Source organism: Tachyglossus aculeatus, chromosome 8 (assembly GCF_015852505.1).
Source record: "Tachyglossus aculeatus isolate mTacAcu1 chromosome 8, mTacAcu1.pri, whole genome shotgun sequence".
Classification (NCBI taxonomy): Eukaryota; Metazoa; Chordata; class Mammalia; order Monotremata; family Tachyglossidae; genus Tachyglossus; species Tachyglossus aculeatus.
The window spans coordinates 12,543,399-12,556,000 of NC_052073.1; the positions used below are offsets into that span (position 1 = coordinate 12,543,399).

Below are 12,602 nucleotides of genomic sequence, written 5' to 3' on the forward strand. Positions count from 1 at the left end.
GATGAATGAAACAATGAGTGGTATTTAGTGAATGCTTACTGTTTGCAGAGCACTGTACTAAGCCCTTAGGAGCGTACAGTACCCATATCCTGCCCACCAGGAGCTTACAGTCTAGAGGAAAATGATAGACAAATAGCATATAAGAGATACCTATAGTACCATATCATTTTTTAATCATTTAGTCAGGCTATGGATGGAGTTCATTGCATAGTGACTGAACCCTGACTTGTTCCCTTTGCTCTTCCCCCCTACCTCCCTGCCCCACAGCGCTTATGTATATATCTGTAATTGTATTTATTTATATTGATGTCTATTTACTTTTATTAATGTGTGTTGTCCCCCCTCTGGGCTGTGAGCTCATTGTGGGCAGGGATTGTCTCCCTTTATTGCTGTATTGTACTTTCCCAAGCTGTTCACCCAGTAAGTCCTCAATAAATATGATTGAGTGAATGAAGGAATGAACCTTTGGCTTTTACTCACAATCTCCTCAGACTGGACATTGGCAATCTTTCAATTAAAATGATGGTTTTTAGACGCAGCAGTTGAATTGAGTTGAACTGAGAAGCAGCATGGCCTGGTGGAAAGTGCACGGGACTGGGGATCAGGGGACCTGGGTTCTAATCCTGGCTTCGCCACTTGCCTCCTGGGTGACCATAGGCAAGTTGCAACTTCTTGGTGCCTCTGTAAAATGGGTATTCAATACTTGTTCTCCCTCCTACTTAGATTGTGGGAGAGGAACTGGATCTGAGCTGATTATCTTGTATCTATACCTGTGCTTAGTACAGTGTGTGCTTAGTACAGTGCTTAGCATATAGTAAGTGCTTAACAAATATCGCAATTATCAGCCTAAGAGTCGAGAAAAGCCCTCTTCCCTAAAAATGTGTGGGCTCAATTCTTTCCAAAAGGCAGAGTCCTCGACTCATGTTATTTCCACTCTAGTGTATTTTAGCATCTATCTTTGCCACTAGATAGAAGCTTGTTGATGACAGAGAACCGAGTCTACTTATCTATTGTACTCTTCCAAGTGCTTAGTACAGTGCTCTGTACACAGTAAACACTCAATAAATATCAGTGACTGAATAACTAGCCAGAACCTGGGAAGTAGTCCCACACATTTTAAAATGCATTCACTGTTTTGCTATCTTGCTTGTGTTTCTGGCAATCTCTTGTTTTTACTGAGGGGCCACACAGAAATATTCTGATGGTTTTAATTGAGAACACATTCATATATAAGACAAGCCAAGAGTATGTTTAAAACACAGATGTGCGCATGCTGCCTGGTTGGTTTCTGTGATCGGTAGACTATGTAGATCGTATTGGACTGAAACCATTCCTAAAAATGTCTGGTGGAACTAGGATGAGGCATTATCCAAAGCAGGTCAAAATAGCCTCTGACATATGTACATTTGTATGTATGCATAATAATAATAATAATAATAATGATGATGGCATTTATTAAGCACTTACTGTGTGCAAAGCACTGTTCTAAGTGCTGGGGAGGTTAGAAGGTGATCAGGTTGTCCCACGGGAGGCTCACAGTTTGAATCCCCATTTTCCAGATGAGGGAACTGAGGCACAGAGAAGTGAAGTGACTTGCCCAAAGTCACACAGCTGACAGGTGGCAGAGCTGGAATTTGAATCCATGACCTCTGACTCCAAAGTCCAGGCTCTTTCCACTGAGCCACGCTGCTTCTCAAATAAGCACCAAATAAGCACCCAGAAATCAGGAAAATGCAACTGTAGACAGTAGACTATAAGTTTCTCGTGTACAGGGATCGTGTCTACCAGCACTCATATTGTGTGTAATATTCCAAGTGCTTAGTACGGTGCTCTTAACACAGTAAGCCCTCAATCAATCAATCAATCAATCAATCAAATGTATTTATTGAGCACTTACTGTGTTCAGAGCACTGTACTAAGTGCTTGGGAAGTACAAGTTGGCAACAGATAGAGACAGTCCCTACCCAACAGTGGGCTCACAGTCTAAAAGGGGGAGACAGAGAACAAAACCAAACATACTAACAAAATAAAATAAATAGAATAGATATGTACAAGTAAAATAAATAGAGTAATAAATATGTACAAACACATATACATATATACAGGTGCTGAATGAACTATGGCATGTATTAAAATCCAGATTCTTTCACGTGGAATGGTCACTGAACTTTGCCATTCTACTTTATTCATATAGAAAGGATGTTGGTTGGCGTTGTAGGATGTCAGGAGTCTTTGGCCAAGAGACGGGCCCAAGAAAGACCTGGCTGGGAGAATCTTCAAGAGAAGGGAGGTAGACGGAACAAGGAGACAACTGGTGGAGGTCGGGGGGAGTTGAGTTTCTAGAGTTCTAGAGTTTCTAGAGAAGCAGCATGACTCAGTGGAAGGAACATGGCCTTGGGAGTCAGAGCTCATGGGTTCAAATCCCAGCTCCTCCGCTTGTCAGCTGTGAGACTTTGGGCAAGTCACTTAACTTCTCTGTACCTCAGTTACCTCATCTGTAAAAGGGGGATTAAGATTGTGAGCCCCATATGGGACAACCTGATCACTTTGTATCCTCCCCAGTGCTTAGAACAGTGCTTTGCACCTAGTAAGTGCTTAACAAATACCAAAATTATTATTATTATTAGAGTCAGTTCTCTTTTTGGTCCTCCTTCCTGCCTTCCCCGCGACTCCCCCCTGCCAGCTTTCCTATGCAGCCTCAGGCCTTGACTCTCGTCTCCGGCTGTATCTTCCCTGGGCCACTCTCTGTCTACCACCCTGAGGTTGTAAATCCTGAGAGTGTTTTCATCGGTGTACCTGGTCAGGGAAGTTGGGACAGGCCGATCTGCTCACTTGCCTCCTAGCCCTGGGCTTTACTTATTTAATGATAAGTATTTGGATTCTGTCCAGCAAAATCAACTTCGAAATGTACCGTGAGGATCTCGATGGCTTTCAGAACAGGCTCTTGTCTTCGAGACAAACAGGCACCACCTCAACTGCTGGTTGAACCCCCTATTCTACAGCTGCTTTATGTGGCAAGGTGTTGAATTTCTTATAGGTGTCCTTCGTATAAAAAGGAGACACCACTGACCTTGAAGTTCACCTTCATTTATTCAATCGTATTTATAAGCACTTACTGTGTGCAGAGCGCTGCATTAAGTGCTTCGGAGAGTACAATATAAAAATCAGCAGACACATTCCCTACCCACTGTGAGCTTACAGTCTAGAAGGGGAGACAGGCACTAAAATAAGTAAATATATTACACCCATGAGGGAGTGTGTGGCTGAAAAGGTCAGTACAGTGTGCCCTAGTGGAAAGAGCACGGGCCAGGTCAAAGGACCTAAGTTCTAATTCCTACTTGGCCAATTGCCTGTGTGACCTTGGGTAAGTTACTTCACATCTCTGTGTTTCAGTTTCCTCAACTGTAAAATGGGGATTAAATACCTGTTCTCCCTCCTACTTAGACTATGAACCCCATGCAGGGCAGGGGCTGTGTTCACCCCAATTAACTTGTATCTTCACCAGTGCTTACAACCACATCGTTTGACACGTAGTAAGTGCTTTGCAAATACTGCTTAAAAAATGCAGGATCCACAGTCTCATCCATACTGGGCACAGAAAAAGACCATCCTTTGCCATGCTGTTGAACTTAATGTCTGCAGCGCCTGTCACTGATTTCTCTTTTGCCTCCTTGTCTTTCTTTCCACATGAAGCTCTTGGTCAAAGAGCTTTTTGAGAGCAGAGTGCCCTGCAGGCCTGACCTTAGCAACTGACTCCCCATTTTCATTCGTTCACTCAGTCATATTTATTGAGTTCTGACTGTGTGCAGAGCACTGCACTAAGCGCTTGGGGAAGTACACTAGAACAATCAACAGTCTCATTCCCTGCCCACAATGAGCTTAGCTGGGATGTAGCAATGTCTGAGCCCTTGCCTGAGCATTTCATCAAAATGTTCCTATATCTGAAAGTCAAAACTCTTCAGATTGGATATGAGTTTTGTGTTGAAGGGCTAGATCAAATTTTTAAATGTTTTCCAATTACACGAGGACCTCATTAACGCTTAATTAAAGGTCAGGAGTTATACAGCTAGGCTGATATACCAATGGGCGAGTATGGATTGGGCAGAAAATGTACTGATTTCTGTTTGTGATTTGGGAGTTTTACTGGGGGAGAAGGTTTGGAAGAATGAATGAATCAACTCTAAAGAGGAAATGGGAAAGGGCGTATACAGATGGGAAAGGCCAAAACAACCTGTTTACCCAAAGGGCTGGATCTCAAATGGTATGCAAGCAGTCAGACAAATTTGAATGACAAATATTGTACTCCTACCTGACTGCACCAAGTGATCTTGCTCATTCCCAATAGGATCTCTTACTTTCTAAAGGAGAATAGACTCTTATTGGGATGGTAAATTGGCAAATCTTAGTCCCATTGCAGATAATGGCAGCTAATTATTATGATTGCATTTATTAAGCGCTTACTATGTGCAAAGCACTGTTCTAAGCACTGGGGAGGTTACAAGGTGATGAGCATGTTTTGGGGAGATACATTTTACTTTAAAAGTATCATCTGGTGTAGCAGGGTAGCTCAGTGAGTCAGGACATCTGGAGTCAACCTCTCCTACTGGTCTACTCTGGGACTGTGGGGATGTCACTTAAGCAGCGTGGCTCAGTGGAAAGAGCCCGGGCTTGGGAGTCAGAGGTTGTGGGTTCTAATCCCGGCTCTGCCACTTCATCATCATCATCATCATCATCAATCGTATTTATTGAGCGCTTACTGTGTGCACAGCACTGTACTAAGCACTTGGGAAGTACAAGTTGGCAACATATAAAGACAGTCCCTACCCAATAGTGGGCTCACAGTCTAAAAGGGGGAGACAGAGAACAAAACCAAACATACTAACAAAATAAAATAAATAGAATAGATATGTACAAGTAAAATAAATAAATAATAGAGTAATAAATATGTACAAACATATATACATATATACAGGTGCTGTGGGGAAGGGAAGGAGGTAAGATGGGGGGATGGAGAGGGGGACGAGGGGGAGAGGAAGGAAGGGGCTCAGTCTGGGAAGGCCTCCTGGAGGAGGTGAGCTCTCAGTAGGGCCTTGAAGGGAGGAAGAGAGCTAGCTTGGCAGATGGGCAGAGGCAGGGCATTCCAGGCCCGGGGGATGACGTGGGCCGGGGGTCGATGGCGGGACAGGCGAGAGTGACTTTGGGCAAGTCACTTCACTTCTCCGGGCCTCAGTTCCCTCATCTGTAAAATGGGGATGAAGACTGTGAGCCTCACGTGGGACAACCTGATCACCTTGTATCCCCCAGCGCTTAGAACAGTGCTTCACACGTAGTAAGCGCTTAACAAATGCCATCATTATTATTATTATTAGCCACTCTGGACCTTGCTTTCCTCATCTGCAAAATGGGATAAGATCGATTGGTGTGTGGGACAAGAACTCTCTCCAGTCTTATAACCCTGTGTCTTCCTCAGTGGATTTAGCACATAGTAAGTGCTTAATAAAGGCCGTAATTATTTTTACTTCGGTCATGTTTCCACCCTTCTCATGCCTTAATGATAGTAGCTGGTAAGTTATGTGAACAAAACATCGAGGGACCATGTCAGCCAGTCGCCCCGAGTGAGCAGGTTACTTCTAGTTAGTGTAGTACAAAGTGCTTATAATAATAATAATAATGATAATGGTATTTGTTAAGTGCTTACTATGTGCAAAGCACTGTTCTAAGCGCTGGGGGGGGGATACAAGGTGATCAGATTGTCCCACGTGGGGCTCACAGTCTTCATCCCCATTTTACAGGTGAGGTAACGGAGGCACAGATAAGTGAAGTGACTGCCCAAAGTCACACAGCTGACAAGTGACAGAGCTGGCATTAGAACCCATGACCTCTGACTCTCAAGCCCGAGCTCTTTCACTGAGCCACGCTACTTCTCGTTATGTGATAAATACTGTTCTAATCAGATCAGTTAGTGGTTATTCCACCCAAGGTTCACCGTTTAGAAAGGGAAACTAGTATCTTATCTCCATTTTACAGATGAGAAAACTGAGGCCCAGAGAAATTAAGTAACTTTGCCAAGGTTACCCAGCGGGCCAATGTGGAATTAGAACTTGTGTTTCCTGACTCCTGATCTTTCCACCAAGCCTGCCTCTTTTCCAATGCCAATACCTGCCCTGACCCTGCTGCTTATCTTGGGTTTCTGAAATAATTTCTCAGAGTCCACTTGGGCAGGTGGATGGGGGCTAGGGAAATTCAGGGTCACCAGACCCCTGAGGCAGTGGCTCAGTGGCAGTGGCCCAACAGAAAATAGAAAATATGGTGTTTCCACAAGTCAGCTAAAAGACTGCAAGCTCATCGTGGTCAGGGAATGTGTCTGTTTATTGTTATATTGTACTCTTCCAAGCGCTTAGTACAGTGCTCTGCACACAGTAGGTGCTGAATGGGTACAACTGAATGAAATGAATGAAAAAAACTTTCCAGTCCAGAGTTGCAGCAACACACAGTAGTTACCAAGACCCGTTCTGTTCATTTCAAAACCAGACCAGTATCTTTAGGAAACATGCAGAATCTGCCCATTTCTTTACAGGTTTAAAGCGACTTTTCAGTTCGTCTTGGGAAGACAGGCACTGAGATGATCCTTCATGAGTGTTCACTGGAAAACATTCCTTCTTCATTTAAAATGATTAGTTCTTTCTCCAAGCCATCTACTTCATTCCCCTCTCTACTCCTTGCCAGGTTGGTGAGTTAATAACAGCAAAAGGCAATTCCCTTCCTACCAGGTAGCCCTTGGAGGTGGTTTCTTTTAATGCAGAGAATCAATTTTGGACTCTCTGACACAGGAAATTACATTGTCATGTTCAGGTAATATAAATCTGTTACAGAGCCACCTCACTGGAGTGGGAGCTGGGACCTAAGATCAGATATTGGTTTCTTTTAGTTTAATGAGACTGTACATCTGGACAGTTTTCAAAGGAGAATAATTCGACCAATGTATGTTTTCATCTCTGATAATTTGTTTAAAGAGCAACCCCCCCCCAAAAAAAAACCCAACCCCCAAAACACTCAAAAATCCCTGCAGCATTTCACTTCACAAGAACTTGACTTGGTCTTTTTTTTTTTTCATTTTTAACTGGGGAGTTTTCCTCAAAGACTGCTAATCCTGTAATGAGGAGAACACATGGCCATAGAGCACCAAACAACTTAACTGTTGAATGAGTTCTTTTATAATGAGCAGTCAATAAATCACTGTCACTTGAAAAGAGGCACTTCTTGTGTGACGGCAACCATTTGAGCTCAATTCCTGGAAAGGTTCCTTATTCCTGAGATTGTAGGAAAAACAATTCTTTTTTCAACTTAAAAATGGTATCTTGCCCTTCTTCCTTTATTGTCCTTCTCTTTTTTTTTCCTGGTTTACATCCTTCCAGTCTTCTCCCCACCCCCCCAAATTTGAATTTTTTTTCGATTACTCTGATACTAAAATGGCATTTCTAGTCCACTTATTTGAGCTACTTCTATACTTGTCTTTAAGTTTTGTTGTCCTAACAATACTAGCAAAGCCTGAAAAGTGAAGTCATTCAAACATAGCAATACTGTAGTTTGCAAAAGAGCAGGTCCTCATTTGTTTCTAAAAACCAGGTAGGATTGCCACCTAACAATGGAGTTTGATTTGGGAATACTCTCTTTGAAAAGCCATGAGAAATAATCATTTACCTCTCTTTGTAGTCCCAGTTGTGCTTAAAATAAGCAGTTCATTCTCATCAGCCCAGAAACCTAAAAAGGCTGTAACAAATTTTGGCATTAGAAACCAGGCACTCAGGAAGGCAACAGGGAGTGCCGAAAGGACAGCTGATTTTTCTCTTAGCCCTTGCTTCTTTTGAGTCCTGTGCTGGGAGCTGGAGGAGCTGTGCTTTCTGCAAGGTTTGTACTTTTTCCCCGATCACCCAGCAATCAAATATAAAAACAAGGAAGGAGATTATCTCTGTGTGTCAGGACTCTGCCAACACTAACCATTATTTCATCCGCATTAGTGGCTCAGTGGCAGAAGGTCACCCGCAATCACTCTGTCTGTTTCTTATCCTTTCTGCCAGGGGACTCTCCTGATCCAAGAAACAAACCCCTTTGCCTAGTGAGGTGAAACCTGCAAATTATATAGTTGCCAGTCTCAATTTGCTGAAGGCCCAGGAGTTAAACAAAAGCCTTACCAAGTGAACCTCCCCTCCCTACCCCCCACCAATGTTTTGAGCTAAATGGAGAGCTGTGGCAATTGCTTCTTTGATTCATTCAGCGATCTTTTGTAGGGGAGAAATCCTCTCCCTTCCTTCCATTCCAGTCTTCTAAGTAATAGTTTCTTGGCTGATTTATGCCAAGATAAACATTCCGATGTGATGTGGAAAAGTGAGACAATGGTAGACTAGAATCTGGGCTGGAAACAAGACATGAACAGTACAGTGGGGCAGGGAAAAAGCATTTAAAGAACAGAGTGTTCTTTAGTAACAATTAAAGAGCAAAATATCTTGTGCTGGCCTACGAAGAATAGGATGCTGGCAATTCTTTTATCGTACCAGTTACCAGGCTGGAACTTTGCAAACACCTACTTCCCTTCTCAGCAACAACTGCACATACCTATGTCAGCACCTAGAGCAGATATAGTTTAAACTGCATCTGTTCCAAGAGGAATTTAAAATTTCATTCTTCTGACTCCTCAGATTCCATCTGCCTCTGAGGCTGACATATTCCCTCAAACTTGGATTCAGGGAGGGTAACCATATTTTATCTCTTAACCAAGTGCTCTCTCTCTCTCTCTCTCTCTCTCTCTCTTCCTGTGCGTGTCTGTTTCTGGCTGTACATATTTGTACAGCAGCCACTAGAAGGCAAAGGAAACCAAAACAGTGAGTGAAATTAGAGGACTACTTCAGTTCAAAATTAAATATGTCTTTGACGGGCAAGTACTTAAAGCAAAAATTAAATCAATGAAGGAGCTGCAGTTCATTCAACTATGTGAAGGAGATACTGGTTTGAATTTCAGTGTGTTACTCATGATGCTATTTACTGTTCTTCTCACAAGGTGAAAAATAACCACAGATATTTAAATCTTCTGTAAAGTTTATTATTAGGTTATTGTAAGTTTGGTAAAAAGGAGAGACAGAATCATGATAACATTCAGGATTTCATTAGGAATTACAGACGTGATCCCAGACAAATGTCAGACAAAATAGATGAGGGCTCCTCAGACATCTGAAAAACATTAATAATGTAAGATTGCAGATATATAATCTGAATTAGTAGTATAATGTATAGTAATGGAGAGCATGGCGCCCCCTGGTGTTCAAAGATAATCTTGCATTTTTTTGTTTTTGTTTATTTGTTATCCAACCCATTTCACCAAACAAAGAATAAATCGTCTTTTCCAAATCATTTCAAGCCCTGGGCATCTAGCCTTTGAAATTCCCTCAGTAACTTCCAAGGGCCGATTTAAAAAAAAATAACCCTTAATCATTCATTCTTTGTATCTAAGTAATTCCAACAAGTTGGCAAATCCCCAACGCATTTTTTTTTTCCCTCTGAAATGAAAACTCACAAACGGTCGCTTTATATTCACTTAGAGCTTCAAGGTTGAGGAATTCTTCCCTATCAAACTTAATTCCTTTGATCCTACTTCATTATTCTTCAATTTACTTTTCGCTGCCATTTTCTTAACTTATCTAGAACTCATTTTTTTTTTTACTTCCAAGACTTGGAAGTCATCAACGTTTCAGACCTCTCTATATACTTTGCTCTCCTTCTTGACAATCTTCACAGTTATTTACTACGACATAATAAACCAAATATGTAAATAATACACCTCAATATACATCCAGTGTTGCTAAAGGCAGGGACTCATTTGATGGCAGCAGTAAAAAGAGAGGGAAAGAGTCAAGGAGACTGCAAGAGAGCTTGTTAAGAGCCATCGATTCTTCAGTAGCTGGAGGTATTTATCACTTAGATTTCCCGGCAGGTAAGATGGAAACAGGATCTGTCTGCACTTCAGCATCAGACATCCGTTTTGGTCCCTGGAGAACAATATAAATAAAGCTTAATCATTTTGATGAACAGTTGACTCTGATCCCCCTCTAGACTGTGAGCCCGTTGTTGGGTAGGGACCGTTTCTGTATGTTGCCGATCTGTACTTCCCAAGCACCTAGTACAGTGCTCTGCACACAGTAAGTGCTCAATAAACATGATTGAATGAATGAATAAATGAACGAATAAATGAATCTGCCTATATCAGCAGTAAGAACTCTGTAGGCTACATTTCTCTCTCCCTAATAGATCAGTCGATCAATCAGTGGTATTTACTGAGTGCTGATGTGTGCAGGACACTGTACTAAGCACTTGGGAGAGTACAGTTCAGCAGATTGGTAGCCACGGTCCCTGCCACAAGGAGTATACAGTCCATAGGGTTTCTCCCCTTTTTTTCTTCTATGTAATTGATCTTTGCTATGACAATCAATCAATGGTATTTATTGAATGTTTACTCTGTGCAGATCACTGTACTAAGTGTTTAGGGGAGTATAATAGACTTAGTATATATGATCCCTGCCGTCAAGGAATTTACAGCCTAGTGGGAGAGACAGACACTAAAATAAATTACAGCTAGGGGGAATTACAGGTGTGTGTCATTGGCTTCCCTTTGTCAGGTATCTCCAAGGCTCCTCTTGCAAACAAGGAACCCAAGATTCCTTCCAGATTGGGATATTGAGCCAATCTGATTTCTCTTCCCATTTTGAGACCAGGTCTAAAATTTCAGAACCTACAGGAGGGGAGAACTGATTAGCCAATGAATCTGGAACTCTCTAAGCCAGAAGTTTCCAGATGATTTTTCCCAAGGTGACTTCCAAGGTATGAAATAGCAAATCCACAACTGTTTCGGATTTGCATATTTTCTACATAGGCCCGTAGAAATCTCATGCCAGTTTTCAAGCTAAAATGGCAAGGCTCCCCTGCAAGTTGTCATTCATGATACTTTTCCTTCTTGTCCACTCACTATCATTTTCTTGGTTCCTTCTTACAGGTTTTACAGAGTAGGGCGGAGGGAAGATTAGGGAGAGCAACTAAAAAAATGTAGACCACGATTTGCTGGCAAATTCACGTAATCCAGGAATATATAAATTGCACAGTCTATTGCCACAATGGTGTAGACCTCACTTGACATATCTGGTATAGGTTGAAGTTATTTGGCCTCTGTGGAGTCTGACAGATCTGTATCCTTTCCTTTGTGTTTTTATGATATTTGATAAGCGTTTACTGTGTGCCAGTAACTGTTCTAAGCACCGGGTTAGAAACAAGATAATTGGGTTGGACATAGTCCATGTCCCATCTGGGGCTCACAACCTTAATCCCTATTTTACAGATGAGGTAACTGAGTTACAGACAAGTGAAGTGACTTGCCCAAGGTCACATAGCAGACAAATGGTGGAACCTAGGTCCTTCTGAATTCCAAGTCCGTGCTCTACCCACTAGGCCATGCCGCTTTCCTGAACCTCCTCTCGGCTCCTCCCCTGAAGTACATGAGGATGAAAAATCAAGGCAGCCTCCCTGTGTGTGCAGAAGTCGTGAGGCTCAGTGCTGAGGTGGCTTTTGGTATATGACTTCACCCACCATGTCTCAAGTGAGTTTTATAGGCTTGTTTGGGTCCCTAATCGTCATAATAATGGCGGTATCTGTTATGCCGTTACCATGTATCCATCAAGTACTGAACCAAGCACTGGAGTAAATACAAAATTATCAGGTCGGACACGGTCTCTGTCACACCCAGAATTCAAAATCTGTTTAGGAAGGAGAGCTGGTATTTAATCCCCACGTGACAGATGAGAAAACCAAGACACAGAGCAGTTAACTGATTGCCAAGGTCACACAGCAGTAAAGTTATAGAGCTGGGACCCATGTTCGTTCCACTAGGCCACACGTTTTAGGTATGTGTCTTAAAAATGTTGGCTTCATGCACACACATTCCTCTTCCCCACTTAGACTGTATTCTCAATTAGGTTTGGGGAAAGTGTTCTGCCTAGCTTTTTCTGAAACTCCCCTGACAACAATGCACCAATGAGTGCAGGCAGGTAGCGTGCTGTACTTTTCCACTTCATTTTTCCTCCCAACCTTCTCTACTCTCTGTGAGCTGCCACAGGCGAGTGCCTGGTAAAAATGATTAAAACCACAACGTAAATTATCCACCGACTGCTGTTAATTTTAAGTCGGCAACCATAAATAACTCCACACAAACACAATAAACAAAAACAAAACACACAAACCACACACTGCGAATCAAACACCAAACATCTATTTCTAGACCTTCAATCAACGTATGTGATTATGCCTTGGACAGGTTAAGACATCTCCTCTAAAATGGCCTGTGGATTGTGGATGTTAACTGAATTTAAATCTTACAAACTTTGCAAAAACAAGCCAGCCCTTTCAGGTTCACACAGACATCTGAACGGCCCACACACCAATTAAAAGATTTCAGGGCCCTTATGATTCCTTGCTGTCTGAACTTCAGCTTTGTTTTGTTTAGTGAATGGAGACAGTTAAATAATATAGAGCAGTGTGGCCCAGTGGATGGAGCACGGGCTTGA

At 42.3% G+C, this 12,602-nt stretch overlaps 1 protein-coding gene across 2 annotated transcripts in view; it reads right to left on the reverse strand.

Moving 5' to 3' along the window:
- Positions 1-9,075: 9,075 nt before the first annotated feature.
- BCAS1 (brain enriched myelin associated protein 1) overlaps positions 9,076-12,602 on the reverse strand; it is a 122,152-nt gene continuing 118,625 nt past the window's right edge. For both annotated transcript variants that reach the window (XM_038750098.1, XM_038750097.1), the window contains one exon: positions 9,076-10,040. In XM_038750098.1, coding sequence (XP_038606026.1) covers positions 9,966-10,040 — 75 coding nt within the window. In that variant the 3' untranslated portion in view covers positions 9,076-9,965. The remainder of the gene's footprint in view (positions 10,041-12,602) is intronic.